Genomic DNA, 17,354 nt, shown 5'->3' with positions numbered 1-17,354 from the left:
CGTTTCTCATTGGTTGAAATCATTTGTATGAGCCAAAACCATCCATCTTCATTTTATGTAATCACCACTGAAACATATATAATGTACTTAAATTTTAGATTTTGAGTGTTTACTGAGGTCCAGTCAGTATGTAACGCTAAAAACCCATAGCTAAGGCCAAGGGTCTGCATAACCTAACCAATGATTATACCTCATTATAGAATAGTTTTTCAATCTTAGCACTATTGGCATTTTAGTTCTTTGTTGTGGGGAACTGTCCTGTACGTTCTAGGATGTTGTTTGACAGCATCTCTAGCCTCTGCCCGCTAGGTGCCAGTGGCAGACCCTTTGTCCCCCACCCAGCTTTCACAATCAAGAATACCTCCAAACACTTCCAAATGCCTTCTGGAGAGCAAAATTGCCCTCAGTTGAGAATCATTGCTGTAAAACTCTAATAAATAGAAATCTACGTCATGAAATGCCTAGCTTTCTGCCCTATAAGAATCACCAGTATATTTATTATGATGTAGTGCCAATTTTGAAGAATTACTTTTGGTCTTGCCTCACGCTCTTCAGAAACTTTAAAACGTGTTCATTTGTTCTTGACTTCATAAGTAGTATTATTCCCCCCTTTGCACCTTTCTCCAAGGGCTCATTTGACCATTAAACTTTTGAAAATATAAGAGCATTGGGGGAGTTGCGATTTTTCGGTGCCATGTTCTTCATATTTTAAGCTTCAAAAATCATTACTCGCAGTTAGGAAGAGGAGCAGACTTCTGTTGCGTTGTTACAGTTAAACTGTTTATAGCCTGAATTTGATACAATAAGAAAACTTGTAGTCAAAATGCTTCTCACATTTCGTGTGGTCGTCTTTAATTTTGCCTCTCCTCCCTTCCTGTTCTCTTCAGACAATCCATGTTCTTATGGGAAGTGCTGTGCAGCCCTTACTGACCTCAGTGGGAGATGCTATAGAGGCCATCATCATCACCATGCATCAAGAAGACTTTTCTGGGTAAGGACGTTAAACCAAAATTGTCACTACCGTCTCCTGCCCCCTTGGGCTTGGTCCTCTTGTGATGGGTCTGGCCTCCAACCTCATGCTGCCTTCTCCATTGTGGAGAGTTTGGGATAGTTCTTTACATGCTCAGGTGGACTTCAAAACAACTTAACCGCACTCTAGAGGTAAACATTTAAATATCAAAATGTAGGTGTATGTTTTATATTCCTACTTCATACTTAGTTACTGTTTGTGTACTGTCCTGTTTCTCTTTATATTCATGTTGTTTAAAAGAATATCTACTTTATTAAATGTCCAGCTACTAGTCTGTTAGTAGAAAAATTGTGTGATTATTACACTGTCCTTTAATTTTTCAAGTCATTTATCATTTAATTTATAAAGTATGTTTTGAAGACTCTATTTTTAATATTATTATTTCAGTCTATTTTTTTTTTTAAGACTTTATTAGGAAAGGGAACAGGACTTTATTGGGGAACAGTGTGTTCTTCCGGGACTTTTCCAAGTCAAGTTGTTGTCCTTTCAGTCTTAGTTGTGGAGGGCGCAGCTCAGCTCCAGGTCCAGTTGCCGTTGTTAGTTGCAGGGGAGCGCAGCCAACCATCCCTTGTGGGAGTCGAACCGGCAACCTTGTGGTTGAGAGGGCGCGCTCCAACCAACGGAGCCATTTGGCCACCCGGGAGCTGAGCGGCAGTTCATTGACTTCATTCTAGTTGCGAGGGCGCAGCTCGCTGGCCCATGTGGGAATTGAACCCGCAGCCCCGCTGCCCAGAGCTCGCACTCTAACCGACTGAGCCACCATCCACCCCAGTCTCTATTTTTAATAATAGTAGGAAGCCCAGAAGGGTAAAGTGGATTCTACACAAAAATGCTCTATTTGGAGATAGGAATATAAAACTGCCGATTACCAGTGTTTGGGAAGAAATGAATTTTGTTTAAAAGTGACTTCAAATGTTCCAGTGAGTCCAGTCACCAACGCCTCTGAAAAGGAAGCAAATAGGAGGTGATCTTTCGAGGCTTGCTTATGAGCGGTCAGATTTACTTCAATGTGTTCATGAGCCACGACTAGTGCCTGTAGGTAGCACACTGGACGTAAAAGTTGGTTTCCTTTCTTACCAGTTTGCTTAAATACTAGGGACCAGATTGGTTCTCTAACTGAGAGGATTGCCATGAGTGTGATGCATTGTTTAAGATATATAACATTATCCTTATTTTTTCCCCCCCAAATGGCCTGTGATGGCTCCATTTCAGCTCTCTCTCCATATGTAGCAGACATCTGAGGTTCCACTGAAGGTCGTTTTCCGTGCATGGCAGTGCAGGAGCATGGAGCGCTGTTGCTTTATAGTGTATTTAAAGTATTGCTCCCATGGCAGTAATTTGCCCACTTTCTAGAATCTTGCTATTAGTAATTCTAGTATGTTATTTTATATATGTATTGCTTATATGAAATGTAAGGTTATATGAAATTGGATCAAACGTCACTAAGTAGGCATCATTTTTATGGTAGGGCCAGCCCCCAAGGGACACACTTAGAAAAACATTAGTGAATACCTGCCCTTCCTCTACACTTATTCTAGGTAAAAGGAATAAATCAGGTTTACCTTCTTGGCCAATCTTATCTGTAGTATGGTTACAGAATCCCCTGCTGTTTAAAAAGTAATACTCATCACTGTTTCCAGATATTTGAAATCTATTCGATAGGACCAGTATATTTCTTTTAAAAGTAGATAAAGCTTAAAATGTAAATGTGTGATTGACATAGTACATTGACTGAAATTCCTTTATTTAATGTAAAATGACTCTTGTCCAATTACTTTGCCTGGGAGAGGAAAGACAGTAAAAGCGGGAGGCCTGTATATCCTTGAAGTGAAGGAGAGGAGAGTTACCCACGTGATGGGAAGGAATCACCCACCACTTCTCAAGTGTGCATTTGCTGACTCTTCCTATCTTCAACTTCTGTGTGTAGGCTCTCACTATGAAGACGCTTACATTTCTGCACAACTTACTGCTACACTTTATTAGAGAACCTCTTACTAAACGTTTTGGCACAATTTGAAAAACTCAGCTCCAGCAATTGCCAAACAAGTTTTGTATTCTAGTAAATTTAAATCAAGCTTCTGATCCACACAGAATTGACAATACATATTTCAAGATTTCGGGTAATAAATAATTTTATTTATGTTAACACATGCTTATGGAACATGTTTTAGTATGTTATTTTCTAATCCTCAAGGAAATCATTTTTACTGACCAAATTAAAATTCTTGAAACAATCCTCCAGAGTAGTATCAAGATAGCAACAGGGCTTTTGATGAAGCATAAGAAGATACATGAAAAGAGATTGCTAGCTTTTTTTTTTTTTTCCAAACTTGCCATATGGACCAATGAAACCTGAATAAAGATAGGCCATGCAGTGGTCTGAATCTGGCAAAACCAAACCTCATGTGAAGACTGTCATTGTTCACCGAGGCTGTACCTGTCCTCTGTACCAAGCTGCGCGCCAGCCTGTGACACCGCAGTCATGTTACGCATGCCCCCGTCCATGGCCTTGCCACTGCTACGTCCTTCTTACATATGAACACAGTGTCTTCCTGCTGGAACATAAGCCTACTTTGTCTGTTTCTATCTGCTTCTGGAAGGGAAGACCTTTGGTTAACATCCTACTTATAATAACCATTGCTATATTTGAAAATGATTAAGTTCCCCTCATTCAGTTGCTCCTGGCATTGGAGTCATAGCTGTTCTTCTCTAGACCATCACCATTTTCTCTGTGTCATCCTTAGAATATGGAAACACAACTTATTTTTTGAAAATGATTCAGCATTATGTAGCCAGTGATCTCATTGGCTAGCTAATTATTATCAGGTGATTTCTAATTTTGCTATAACTCTACTTTCCTATAAATATTTCACGTTCTTTTAACATAGTCTTTAAAGCGCAATTATAAACATTTATGAATTATAAATAGTATTTCATGGAGCATCATCTGGCATCATCTGTTGATCCAAATTAAAGCCTTTCCAAACCTCCTCATCTGGGAGGAAAAAAATTGCAAACCATGTGTATTGTTACATAACCAGTTCCACAGTCAGAATGCTACTGTTGGACTGATCAGAGTAAATAGCGCAAGAGCAGAAATGTCTTTGCCAAGAATTTGTTTGGGAAAGGCAGCATTTTCTGTCATGACAAAGTGTAAAATGCCATTTCAGGATCTATTATTGATTTATTCAGTAACCAGCAAAACGTATGACTGGGTGGAGCCTTATAAACGTATGACTGGGAGAGACCTCAGGGGTCAGAGAGGACGTAAGGCAGTCGTATGAATCGTCCAGGACAGGTGGTTGTCTGTTTCATTCTTAATAATCTTTAGGTAAATGGATCCTAAGATTCAATAATCTCCCTAGCCTCTTAAAACAGCCTTTAGAATATAATTTAAACATAGTTTTATGCTCTTTAACTCTTAGCAAAAATAAACAATGCCTTTTCTACACATTAAGGGGAAACATTGCTTAGGATTGAAATAGGCAGAGGGAGGAACAGAAGTCAAAGGGTCCCTTTTAGTGCATTGACTGTTTTATCCTTTTGCAGGTCATTATCTAGCACTGGAAAGCCCGATGTTCCGTGTTCTCTGTACATGAAGGAGCTTCAGGGTTTCATTGCCAGAGTTATGAGTGACTACTTTAAACACTTTGAATGCTTGGATTTTGTTTTTGACAACACCGAAGCTATTGCCCAAAGAGCAATTGAACTTTTTATCCGCAATGCCAGCCTCATAAGACCTCTTGGTGAAGGTGGGAAAATGCGACTGGCTGCTGATTTTGCACAGGTAAATTGACACATAGCTACAAAGGGGAAAACTTGTCAGCCTCCATATTATCTATTAAATAAAAGACTAAATCTTCATCAGTGTTTTAAACACTTGAGGTATGAAGGTAAGTAAATTTGTTTAAACCTAATTGGTAAAAAACAAAAAAACTTTAAAGATGCTTTCATAGTAGATACTTTTTCCTTTGTATTTGACAAAAGAATCGCCACTCATTTCAGTACTTCAAGGTTAGGGTGAAGTACTGCATTCCACAGTAAAGCAGCATTTGCCACTTTTACGTAATATGGGGCTTTCTCACTGTTTTACTATCCCACCAAGTCAGTATTGATAAGAGTAATTGATTAACCTTGCTACAACATGCTGTAGGCAATGAAATATGTCACTGAAACAGTGTAAAGGGGCTGTTGTCATATAAAGAGAAAGAATTCCAACACATCTGCAATTCCCTGGTGGCCAGCTCAGCATTCCAAAACAGCCTTCTAACTCATCCAGATAAACAGTGGGCCGGGTAGATAGAGTCTGAGTATTTGGTCTCCTGTACTAAAGAGTGTCTTTCCTCTGTGTGCCCAGCTTTGAAATCATTCCAAGCTGTGTGATGTTAATGAGGTAAACTGACATAAAATAACAGAACCATAACCTGCTTGTATAGAAAGGGTTTTTTTTCCTTTGTTCTTTAGACCTAGTTTTTAATAGTATCAGAGGCAAAGAAGAAACATCTCAAACACATGCTCTCATTACAAGAGTCAGAACTGATAATTCACATTTACAAGCCTTTCAAAGCCATTAGTAAGTCTAATAGTTATTCAAATGTGTTATTCATAGTAGTCTCCCAGATCCTCCCTGCTTATAAAGACAGACGCGTTGCAATGTCCCTATTGTTCCTGTGTGCGTCTGTGAGCAGGCCTTGGTTCGTTATCCCTGCACCTCGGGAGGGATATGGCTGAGGGCGGTAGCTGTCTGAGGTTCCCTCATACCTGATAGATTCATAAGAATCAAGTGCATAATGTAATGTGTCAAGAGCTAAGCTCTTTGCATATCAGTCGGACTAGGGTAAGTCATTTTCATCCCCAAATGATATACTTGAGACCACCAGACTGTAGTAAAGAACCTTCCTTTGGGAAATATGCCTTTAGTAGCCTCAGCATGACAATAGAAATTAAACGTTACCGTTAATGTGGCTCCTTTGCCTTTCCCATTTCTCTCAGCTTCATTCTCAGGCACCTGTACGTTTGGCTTTGTTGTTATAGATAAACATCAGCTTAAAGAGCATTCTATCTGAATAGTGCCTTACTTATCCCTCGCTCGGCTCACAGGCTCTTACTGAAACGAAGACACAGTGATATACCAGGACCTGCTCTTACTTGTTAGGAACATTGTGAGCTACTCTCCAAGTAGTGTCTGTTCTTCCCCTCCCCTTTCCTCCTTAATTTTGTTTTCCTTTTCCTATGTTCTTCTCTCCCCTGGGCTCCCTCCCCCACCAGTGTATTTGCATTCTGCTCCAGCTGGTTCTTGAGTCACTTTCTTGGAGGCAGCACTTGAAGTCCAATTAGAGTGGCAGCCGAGCAGGAGAAGAGCGAGAGAGGGCCAGAGCAGAGCAGTGCGCTGTGGGAAGAAGGCTTTTTGTTTTTGCTTTTTATTTTAATGATGCGTTCCCTCTGTGTCTTGTTATATGGAAAGCCTCGTCCTTTAGCCACGCTGTGGCAGCTAGCACCTGCTCAGAATGCCCAGGATCCAGTGGCCGGGCCGAGTCCCTCGTTCCGAAACCTGCATCATTCCGAGTTTTACTTGGCATTCCTTCTTTTTAAGACATACTGCCTAATGAACCAGACCTTTTTTCCTGGTCCTTTCCCTTAAGATAAATGAAACTCATCAATCAATCATTATTACTAATTTATGCTCTAAGGCATCCTATGTTTTTCTTTTTTCTTTTAATTTTTACTAAATTTGTTGGGGTGACATTTGTAAGTAAAATTATATAGGTTTCAAGTGTACATTTCTATAACACAACATGTATGTCTCACATTGTGTGCTCACCACCCAGACTCAGTTCTCCTTCCATCACCATATATTTGAACCCCTTTTCCCTCTTTTACCACCCTCCTCCTTACCCTCTGGTAACCACTAAACTGTTGTCTGTGTCTATGAGTTTTTGTTTCTTTGTCTTGTTCCTTTGTTGCTTTCAGTTTTATATCCCACAAAATGTTCTCGACTTTTCCTGTCTGATTTATTTCGCTTAGCATAATAATCTCAAGATCCATTCATGTTGTCGCAAATGGCAGTAATTCATCTTTTTTTATGGCCGAGTAATATTCCATTGCGTATATATACCACATCTTCTTTATCCAATCATCTATCAAAGGATGCTTTGGTTGGTTCCATGCCTTGGCCACTGTGAATAATGCTGCAATGAACATAGGGGTACATATATCTTTATGGATCATTGTTTTCAGATTTTTGGGGTAGATACCCAGGAGAGGAATCGCTGGGTCATATGGTAATTCTATTCTGAATTTTTTGAGGAACCTCCATACTGTTTTCCATAGAGGCTGTACCAATGTACATTCCCACCAGCAGTGTATGAGGGCTCCTTTTTCTCCACAGCCTCTCCAATACTTGTTATTATTTGTCTTGCTGATAATAGCCATTCTAACAGGTGTGAGGTGGTATCTCATTGTGGTTTTGATTTCCATTTCTCTAATAACTAGTGAAGTTGAGCACCTTTTCATATTATCTGTTGGCCATCTCTATGTCCTCTTTGGAGAAATGTCTGTTCAGGTCCTCTGTTCATTTTTTAATTAGATTGTTTGGTTTTTTGTTGTTGAGCTGTATGAGTTCTTTATATATTTTAGATATTAGCTCCTTATTGGAAGTGTCATTTGCAAATATCTTTCTTAAAACATATTTAGGAAAGGTGTTTACAAACAGCGCTTCCTCAGTGTTAAGTGTGTATTTCCCAGCCCGGCAGTGACACTGGCTGCTGCAGTCTGTGTGACGCTGATTCCTTTGTTCACTCCTGAACAGGGTGCCCCAGTTCTAGAACGCCCTGCACTCACTCACCTTGGGGCTGACTCCTGGTCCTGTGGGTTGGGGGCACAGGAAAGACGGGGAAGCACTGTCATGATCACATCTGTGACCAGTAACCTTGGCAGACCTGGTGCAAGTGTTGCATCATTCAATCCCCTACATTTTAAACAATTAAAGTGAATTTGGGGTTTTGATTTGATTTGGTTTGGTTTCTTGCCACAACTGCAATTATGTGTTGTTGTGCCTCAGCTTTTGGAATTGTGCTTGGTTGGACATATTTTTCTAGGGTCAAACCAAATAACATCACCCTGGCTTTTACATTCGTGACAGGTACCTACTGGGGACTACAGAGCCTTTGACTGCCTCATTATTGAACGTTCTATCAATCTGTATTCAAAATTAAACCAACCACTGAGGCCACTAGAGTGAGGAATACACAAACCCTCTGAGGATTTGAAAAGCGTTCTTGTGAGAAAAGTGCCTGCTGCCCTGGCGTGAAGAACAGAAAGAGAAATTGCTCAAGAGACCAATGCTGCTTTTGTGGCATGAAGTCCAGTTGCAAAGACAGATAATGATGCATATTAAAGATTTCTTTAGGAATCCTAACTTCTCCCCACTGGCACCATTGTACAGGTGAAAGAGAAAGTGGTTGCAGGGTGCCATCTGGAGGGTTTGTGGTGAGGACATACCCACATACAGCCAGCCCGGAGCAATCAGGTCAAGGCACGAGGTGGTTTCCTGCAGCTAATTAATTCCTTACTGTGACCACATGGTCTGTGTGTCCACACTGATCACAGCCATTCTAAAGCAGGAAGCTTGTTCAAGGCCACTGGGGTTCTGCTGACTCCGAATCTTTTTAGGGACTTGTCCACACTGTCCTCAGAGGCACACAGCCCCCCTTCTCCTCAGTTTCATTTCTTCCCCGAGGGAAAGGATGACTGTTGAAGTTAGCATTCAATTATTTACTTGATGGTACTTACAGCATTTTCTATTTAAGGTCTTCTAGTGTCCTTGAGGCGTACATGTATATCTATATTTCACTCTTTGCCTGCAAGTACCATCTTAGAAAAGAAAACAAAATAATTAAGATTCTAGTTTCTGTTCTAATTCCGATTCCTTTTTCTCCTGAGCAATGTCAGGGCAGGAGTGTCCTAGGAGCGTCCAGAGATGCCCTGTGGTTAACCAAATGTCTGCGGTTGGTGGGGCAGCTCTGTAATTAGTTCACTGGGCCTGAGCTGACCGCTCATTCCCTCCACACGGGAGACCTGAGGAGAGGCAGTTGCACTGGCTGTTTTTTGTATCCACAGCTAATTGAAGAGTCACCTCCTCTAAAAGGAACACTGCTGCCCTTTAGAAATCTGGCTTTTATTATTTGATGGAATTCTGGCAGAAGAAAAAGGTTTTTAGTACCCTAGAGGTCCTTTATGGATGAGAAATTTATTTTAAATGCTTAACATTTTGAAATTGTCCTGTGGCATAGAAATCTCCCGCATAGATTATTACACAGCCATTTGAGGTCATATTCTCTCATACTGTCATTTTTTTCTTAGCCGATTATTTGTTTTAACATTCAATGATCAAGTGCTAAGGCAAATGTTGTTTGGTTTAATTTTTGAAGATGATGAAGCCCACTAGAGTAACTGAAAAAAAATGGTACAAACATTTCATGAAACACTTCACATGATTTCAGTGTGTAAACAACCATCATATATATGCATGTACATACAGAGAGGGGGAAGTGTATGATGAGAATTACCAACTCAGAGATACATGGTAATAACTTGTTTTGTACTTTGTGCTCATTGCAAAATAAATGACACCTTCTGAAGAAACCCAGACCCTCCCACTGAATGAGTACACTGCACAGGCCCACGGAGCGGCCTGTCATTCACTGCCTTCGGAGCTCAGCACTGGCTCAAGCTGCTCTCGTGTTGCATTGTTGGCAAGAATCCTGACTTTTCTTTTTTAGGTTTTACTCTTTTCATTTGTTTATTCTTCTCTATTTTTATGAGTTTTCCAACCCCGTGAGTTTTCTCTGTAGGACATACAGTGTATACTCTGTGTCTATGTTAGGAGAGAAACCCACCTAGCCACTAGACCATCTCTAGGACACTGCCCTCCAGCTCTGCCCTGACATTCAGTTCATACATTTGATGCTGCACTTGTCATTTTGATGAACAGACGTCATTATGTGTGCACGTATGTATTATCTGCACATGTGCATGTACACACACGTTTCTTACGATTTTGTTCAATAATAATTACATCATTTGGATAAACAGATCCTTCACTAAATTTGATAGAGCTTCTTGAAGGCAAGAAAGTCGAATTCATCTTCTCATCCCTATACCTCGCTTGGTGCCTGCAATTAATAGGGAGTCAAAAATCTTTCTCAAATGAGTGATTGTTTAGGTCTCCATTGTCTTCCAATGGCAAGGAGGTTGGAGCAATGTTTCAGAAGGATGGCCAGCAGGATGGCAGCCTACACTTTACTTTTGTATGTTTTTCTTGGAGAAAGATGCTGCATTACGAGGGAGCAGCCTTTTTTCAGCCATTTTCTAAACGGTTCTTTACTTGAGTCCTCTTTATAGCAAGTGTGGAGAAACATTATCAGCTGAGTGCCACATACGCAAAATCTTAGCATGTGAACATGGTAGATAAAGAACAGCTAGCCTAAAACTCCAGTTAATGACAAGTAAAATTTCCAATCAAAGGAGGAAAATAAAGAGAAGTGAAACCAATAGTTGCTAGATTCTTGAGTCAGGGAGCAAATTTGTCAATAATTTAAAAGGGGGAAGCATTTAAAATACTGATGATTGTCAACATTTAAAGATCACTTACTGAATATGCCATGCACAGCGTACTTTGTGGAATTATCTGTTTTGTTTGCATAATTCTAGGAAGTAGGGATTATTATCTCCACATGACAGATAAGGAAGCTGGACCTTAACGAGGTCAAGTCCAGGGCCACACAACTGGTCATTGTACACGGGAATTCTCACACCGATGTGCTGCCTCTAGAGTCAGCTCTTTTTAATCAGTGGGGACAGTTTAGTAAAAATTATCATTGTTTGTATTTAACATGAAAAAGACACAATCAGTCTTGAAAACCTTCCTTTTTCTGATTTTTCAATGGAGAAAAGGTCTAAACTTTCTTCTCTGACATAACAGAAAACGTTTTTCTATTTTCTTGAAGGATTCGTCTCATCTTATGCCCCTTTAGTAAATAAGTGTAAAAGTTATCTATGTTCTTGCCTTTTAATAAATTGGATTGACTTTTAAAGCTTGCCTCACAGTGCAGATAAAATTAAGTTGATGGCAAAGTTACAACTTTGTATGATCCAGGAGTGTCCTTAACTCGCCTTAGGATTCTGACATAAAAAGCTGTGAGTCTTATCTTTTAATATTTCAGATGGAGTTAGCTGTGGGTCCATTCTGCAGAAGAGTGTCTGATTTAGGAAAGTCCTATCGAATGCTGAGGTCATTCAGGTGAGACATAATTCTGTTATTGCTGTTAATATATCCATATCCTATTAGCAGTTAAAACCTTTTCTCCTATGCATGCTGAAATATATGAAATCGCCAATATTGAACCATGTTGTGACCTACAGCAATGGCAGTTTCATATGGTGCATCTCAAAAGTTATTATTCAAACCAGAAACCTGTATAGAATTAATGTAATGACTATTGAGTGAGTGTGTGTGCATGTGCGTATGTGTGTTTGTGTTAGTTTTGAGTTTACAATTCAGAAGATAGAGCAGGTGAATTTTATTATGCTCTTGCCAGGGGGATTTTTTATTCCATTCTTACAGAAATATATTGAACAGTAATACCAGGAAGTTCATAATTATATAGACATCTTTTTTCTGAAATCTTTGTTCATTTATCATTTTCAATCCAACCTACTTCTAAATAGGTGATGGGTTTCATTTCATAACAAAACCATTGAATAGAGTATTTAAAAAACTGAGTTTAGTGATGAAATGTACTGAATGACTGTAAACATAGTAGATGATTTAGACTGAAGATGGCTAGTGTAGTTGAGCAGAGAATTTAGGATTGAGTTTCCTAAAAACCATTCAAAAAGAAAACTGAGTTAATTCATACCCATGACCTAAGAATGTACCAATTTAATGGGAAAATCCTTTCAGTGCTGAATGCTTAGAAAGGCCTTTCACCAACTCAGATTTTAAGAAACCCTGAGTAGCTTAATGACTAGTGTCTTCAATAGCAGGTTTTAGAAGATACTCAACTTCCATACGTTTTCACATCGTGGCACATACAGAAAAGGTATACATTCCACAAGATGACCATCCCTAAGGGCTGAAGGGATCAGCATAATACTTACAACCATTTTGTGATCACAGCATACCAGAAGGGAAGCCTTGATAGAAACTGTCCATAATATCCAACAGCATATAATGGTCTTTGAATGTATTTCTATGAAGATAAGGTAAGAGAGTCCAGACATGGGGCTTTGTAAAAATGCTCAGTACCAAAAACTAGAGTAATCAATAAACACTATGTCCTTTAAATGATCGCTTCACTCGCTTATGTCATCCCAACTTTTGGTAGTAGAAAATTCAGGTATAATGTTGCTTGAAATATAAGAATCCAAGGTTGTTGATTGAAAAGGGAGTTCTATGCTTTGTAGTTGACAAAGTTTTCTTTTGTTTGTTTGTTTGTTTTTTTAATGCCAAAATAATAGCCTGAGCCTGAATTATTTTTCTCAAATGCCCATCTATGCAGAGGTGGGTTTCAAAAAAAATTAATGTGGAATCACAAGTGGAGATTTCAAAAAACTAATTGTGGGATGCTCCCAAACATGAAGAAGTTGAAAGATTAAGAGGTCCTGAGGTCTACCAGTCATCTGTCTGCACCATAAAAATAACCTCAATAAAACTCCTGTAAAGTCACTTTACTTTGAATAAGATGGTCACACAGGTGTTACAGTTGGGTGATGAAAGGTTGCCCTGAATAACGGAATCAGTTAGCATACTGAAGGATATTAACACTGAGTTACTGAAAAGGGTTTGGGAGAAGCTGTGATTTGGGACTTGCTATATTAAGATTAGGCTGTTATTTTTGATAGTTCCCAGCTCCCGTGTTTAGTAGTTTATTTCATGTGTATGTGTTAAAATAGTGCTCGTCTTCCTGTTTGCTGATGCAAGATAGCTGTTATTAAAGTTGGGTCACAATGTGGTGATACAAGTTCTGAGGGTTTAGGTAAGACCAGTTCTGTTAAAGCAGTCATGTAAGGTGGGAATTTTCTGTTAGCCTCCCAATTCTCACCTGAAAAGAGCACTCTAAAGGAGCTGTTAAAGTTTGAATAGTGACACCTTCTAGTACCTATTTATGGAATAAACAATGATTGGTCAATGTACGAGTATAATAAAAGAAAGTCCTTATTATAAAAACTTATTTTTTATATCTAGCTTCTCATGGAGCAATGGTTAATCTAGATGGGTTTCAAACTTCTGACTATAACTCAGAGTAAGTTATTCTACATTACAACCTGGCATAGACTTACTTGAAAACATGTAGACACACTCAAACCCATATACACACACATGCACACCCACATGTGTCGTGAAGCAGTATTTACTCTTACTTCATGTGATATTCTCTGACATTTCGTTTTCGTTGATTATTTTAACCCACTAAATTAGACTCATCATTGCAGTTTCTCACCCTTCTCACAGGGCCCTTAACTCAAATTTCAGCTGCTCTAGTGACGAGCAGAGTCTGTCCTTTCTACAACGATAAAGATGTACGTCCTCTTCTCCTGGGACGCTGGTACACCTGAGTGTCCTCCTGCAGATGACTCTCAGCCTCAGCACACATGTAATAATTGTGTCTTACCTATGGAGCATTTTCCATAACTCTCCATTCGCTACTGGTAGATACAACAGATTTATAGCCACCAATATATTCCTACAGTCATACTAAATCAGCCAAAGTCTGTTGAGTAGACCCTAGCGTCTCCTCAGTTATTTGATAAGATTTGGACAACCATTTGATATGGATTTTAGGACTAACCAGATCAGGAAATAAAATGAAAGCATAGTATATTCTGGGGTCAAATCTAGCCCTGATCTGCAGAGAATGTTTTAGGCCCCGTCTTTTGAGATGAGAGATGTCAGTATGTGCCCGTGCCTCTGCCTGTTACCGTTGGCAAAGCCCCCGGCCCTGCCAGCTTCTCCACAGTTGTCACTTGAAGAGAAGAGTATTGCCTTAGGAAAGCTTACCTGTTCAGAGGAACGTACAGAATCCCTTCCTAGAGAGGAGTAAATCAGTACAAGAGCAATCTTGATTCCGGTAACCAATTCTAGATCCTCGATTTGCTTACCTGCAAAAACTTGCAGAGCTCTGCCTCTAATCCAAAATTAGTCCTTAGCAGTTGCAATGGAAGGGCCCACTCTCGTTAATCTTCCATCTGTGCTGTGGGTTGTGACAAAGCGTCATCCAGTGGCCGTGTGCAGAACTGTCTTGGCTCTCCTCATGGTCTCCTCCCAGAGGTTCTGAATTCCAGCAGACAGCTGAGTGGCAGTCAGTGGGAGACTGGCTATTATATATGCTGCATTCGCAGGATCAAGTACATGCATCAGGTAGCAATTTATACTGTTCCTTCGTAACTCATACTATGAAAAACACTGCCTCATGCATCATGAAATGAAAAAACAGGTTACTAAACAGTATAGATAATACGACCCTTACTATTTTTTAAATAATAATGTGTGTGTAAATGGAGAGGAAGAAAGAGCCAAGGAGGATAAACATCAAAGTGTTACCTTTGGATAGTAGGATTGTCACTGGTGATTTTTCCTTTACAGGTTTCCTATGTTTTTCAGTTTTTCTGCCTCGGTTGTTTTATATTATTGTATTTATAATATTTGTAGTCAGAAAAGTCAGCAAACGTTTTATAAAATCCCTGTTGTAGTGTTCTTCCCATTTAAAAATAACAAGAGAGCTAAATATATATACAGAGGGTGCCAAAAAAATGTATAGACATTTTAAGAAAGGAAAAAACTGTATTCAAATTAAGCTGTTGGTAGCTACTTTGAGCACCTCTTCTAATTGCAGAAGTCAAACATAACTTGTATTCATCTTTTGTTGTCGGTATATATTAAGTATTACAATTTTAATAGTTTTCCTTTCTTAAAATGTATATACATTTTCTTGGCACCTTTGTGTGTGTGTGTGCATGTGTGTGTACACACTAAAAGAGTATGCATGGAGTGGGGGGCAAGAACAGTGGGCAGCCACCCCCCCACACACCCAGCAGGTGGGTCTGTGTCTGAATCAGTGGCAGTGGCTGCGGGAGAGGGCAGCGGGACGATGACAGTGCCAGCCAGAGTGCCTGCAGTGCAGACCCCAGGTGCAGCACCACACACACGCGCGCACACACGGCCTCAGCGGGCACCCTTTCCTCCAGCACGCAGCCAGCTGCCACAGGGCACTTTCTTCTTGACAGTAATGTTAGTGGACTATTTAATTAAGCCAGCAAGCTTCTTGCATACATTTACATTTTACTGTCTCCCTTAGTGTGTGTCAGGCAGCAGGAGTCTTTTCTTACCCTGGGCAGAATGCAGCCTGGGAAAGCTGCTGACATTAGGGATTTGCCCCTAGGTGATTTCTGTTTCTACTCGAGACAGCTGCCCTCCACCTGACCAGCACCAGAAAGTCCTGACCTTTACATCTCAGTGTAGATATTCGTGAGGCCAAAGACAGAAGAGCTCAGGGATACAGATCCTGCCTTCAGGCAGGCACCACCACCTTTGCTCTGGAGGGGACAGCTTTGTCCCTGGATATTGTCCACGGCCTGCTCTGCTGGTAGCTTTGTTCAGTTTACTGAAAGAGCTGTGAAAGCGGCTGTTAGGATGAATCTCTTAACTGGGCGGGGAGTGGGGTGGGGGTGAGGGGTGGAGAAGAAAACCATCAATTCAACTGTTTTTTTAAAATGATTTTTTAATTTTTTAATTACAGTTGACATACAATATTAGTTTCAGGTGTACAACATAGTAATTAGAGATTTATATAACTTACGATCACCCTGACAAATCTAGTACCCATGTGACTCCATTCATACCGTGTTCTCCTGAAAATAAGACCTAGCCGGACAGGCAGCTCTAATGTGTCTTTTGGAGCAAAAATTAATATAAGACCCGGTCTTATTTTACTATAATATAAGACTGGGTCTTATAATATGTAATATAATATAATATAGTATAGTATAATATAATACCTGGTCTTACATTAATTTTTGCTCCAAAAGACGCATTAGAGCTGATTGTCCGGCTAGGTCTTATTTTGGAGGAAACACAGTAGTAATTTCAATATTACTCACTACATTCCTTATGCTATACCCTACATCCCCATGACTACTGTGTAACTACCAATTTGTACTTCTTAATCCCTTCCCTTTTTTAACCCACCCCTAACCTTCTCCCATCTGGCAACTATCAAAATGTTCTCTGTATCTATGAGTTTGTTTCTGTTTGTTTGTTTGTTTTGTCGTTTAGTTTCCACATGTAAATGAAATCATATGAAATTTGCCTTTCTCTGTCTGACTTACTCCACTTAGCACAATACCCTCTAGGTCCATCCATGTTGTTGCAGATGGCAAGATTTCATTGTTTTTTTTATGGCTGAGTAATATTCCATTGTGTGTATATATGTATATATATATGTGTATGTGTGTGTGTGTGTGTGTGTGTGTATACATATGTGTATACCTATAAACATATGTATATACACACACACACACACACAAACACACATATACCATCTCTTGTTTATCCATTCATCCATTGATGGACACCGAGGCTGCCTCCATATTTTGTCCATTGCAAACAATGCTGCAATGAACATGTGGATGCACATGTCCCTTCAAAGTAGTGTTTTGGGTTTCCTCAGATAAGTACCCACAAGTGGGATTACTGGGTCCTTCTTTGTCTCTTGTTATAACCTTTGTTTTAAAGTCTATATTGTCTGGTATAAATATTGCTACTCCAGATTTTTATTTTCTTTCCCATTTTCATGAAATATATTTTCCATCCCTTTACTTTCAGTCTCTGTGTGTCTTTCAATCTGAAGTGAGTCTCTTGTAGGCAGCAAGGGTTTTGTTTTCTTATCCATTCAGGCACCTTATCTTTTGATGGGAGCACTTGATCCGTTTATATTTAAAGTAATTGTTGATAGATATATAGTTGTTGACATTTTATTATTCATGTCTTTGATCTTTTTTTCTTGTTTTTTTAGAGATTTTTTTCTAAGAGTTTATTAGAGTTTATATGAGCCAAACAGAGGTACGCCAGGAAGCAAGATCTCAACAGACTGAGAAAAGTGCTTCCTCTTTTTCTTCTTAAAGAAGTCCTTCTAACATTTTTTGTAGTACTGGTTTGGTGGTGATGAACTCCTTTGGCTTTTTCTTGTCTGGAAAGCTCTTTATCTGACCTTTGATTCTAAATGATAGCTTTGCTGGGTAGAATAATCTTGGTTGTAGGTCCTTG

At 39.6% G+C, this 17,354-nt stretch overlaps 1 protein-coding gene across 3 annotated transcripts in view; it reads left to right on the top strand.

Moving 5' to 3' along the window:
- COG5 (component of oligomeric golgi complex 5) overlaps positions 1–17,354 on the top strand; it is a 313,532-nt gene that overhangs the window by 280,067 nt on the left and 16,111 nt on the right. For all 3 annotated transcript variants that reach the window (XM_033088094.1, XM_033088097.1, XM_033088095.1), the window contains 3 exons: positions 888–991; positions 4,580–4,817; positions 11,254–11,330. In XM_033088094.1, the coding sequence (XP_032943985.1) occupies positions 888–991; positions 4,580–4,817; positions 11,254–11,330 (419 nt within the window). The remainder of the gene's footprint in view (positions 1–887; positions 992–4,579; positions 4,818–11,253; positions 11,331–17,354) is intronic.

This window comes from Rhinolophus ferrumequinum, chromosome 20 (genome assembly GCF_004115265.2).
Source record: "Rhinolophus ferrumequinum isolate MPI-CBG mRhiFer1 chromosome 20, mRhiFer1_v1.p, whole genome shotgun sequence".
Classification (NCBI taxonomy): domain Eukaryota; kingdom Metazoa; phylum Chordata; class Mammalia; order Chiroptera; family Rhinolophidae; genus Rhinolophus; species Rhinolophus ferrumequinum.
The sequence above is the reverse complement of the archived record's forward strand: the minus strand, read 5'-3'. Positions and strand labels throughout refer to the sequence as shown.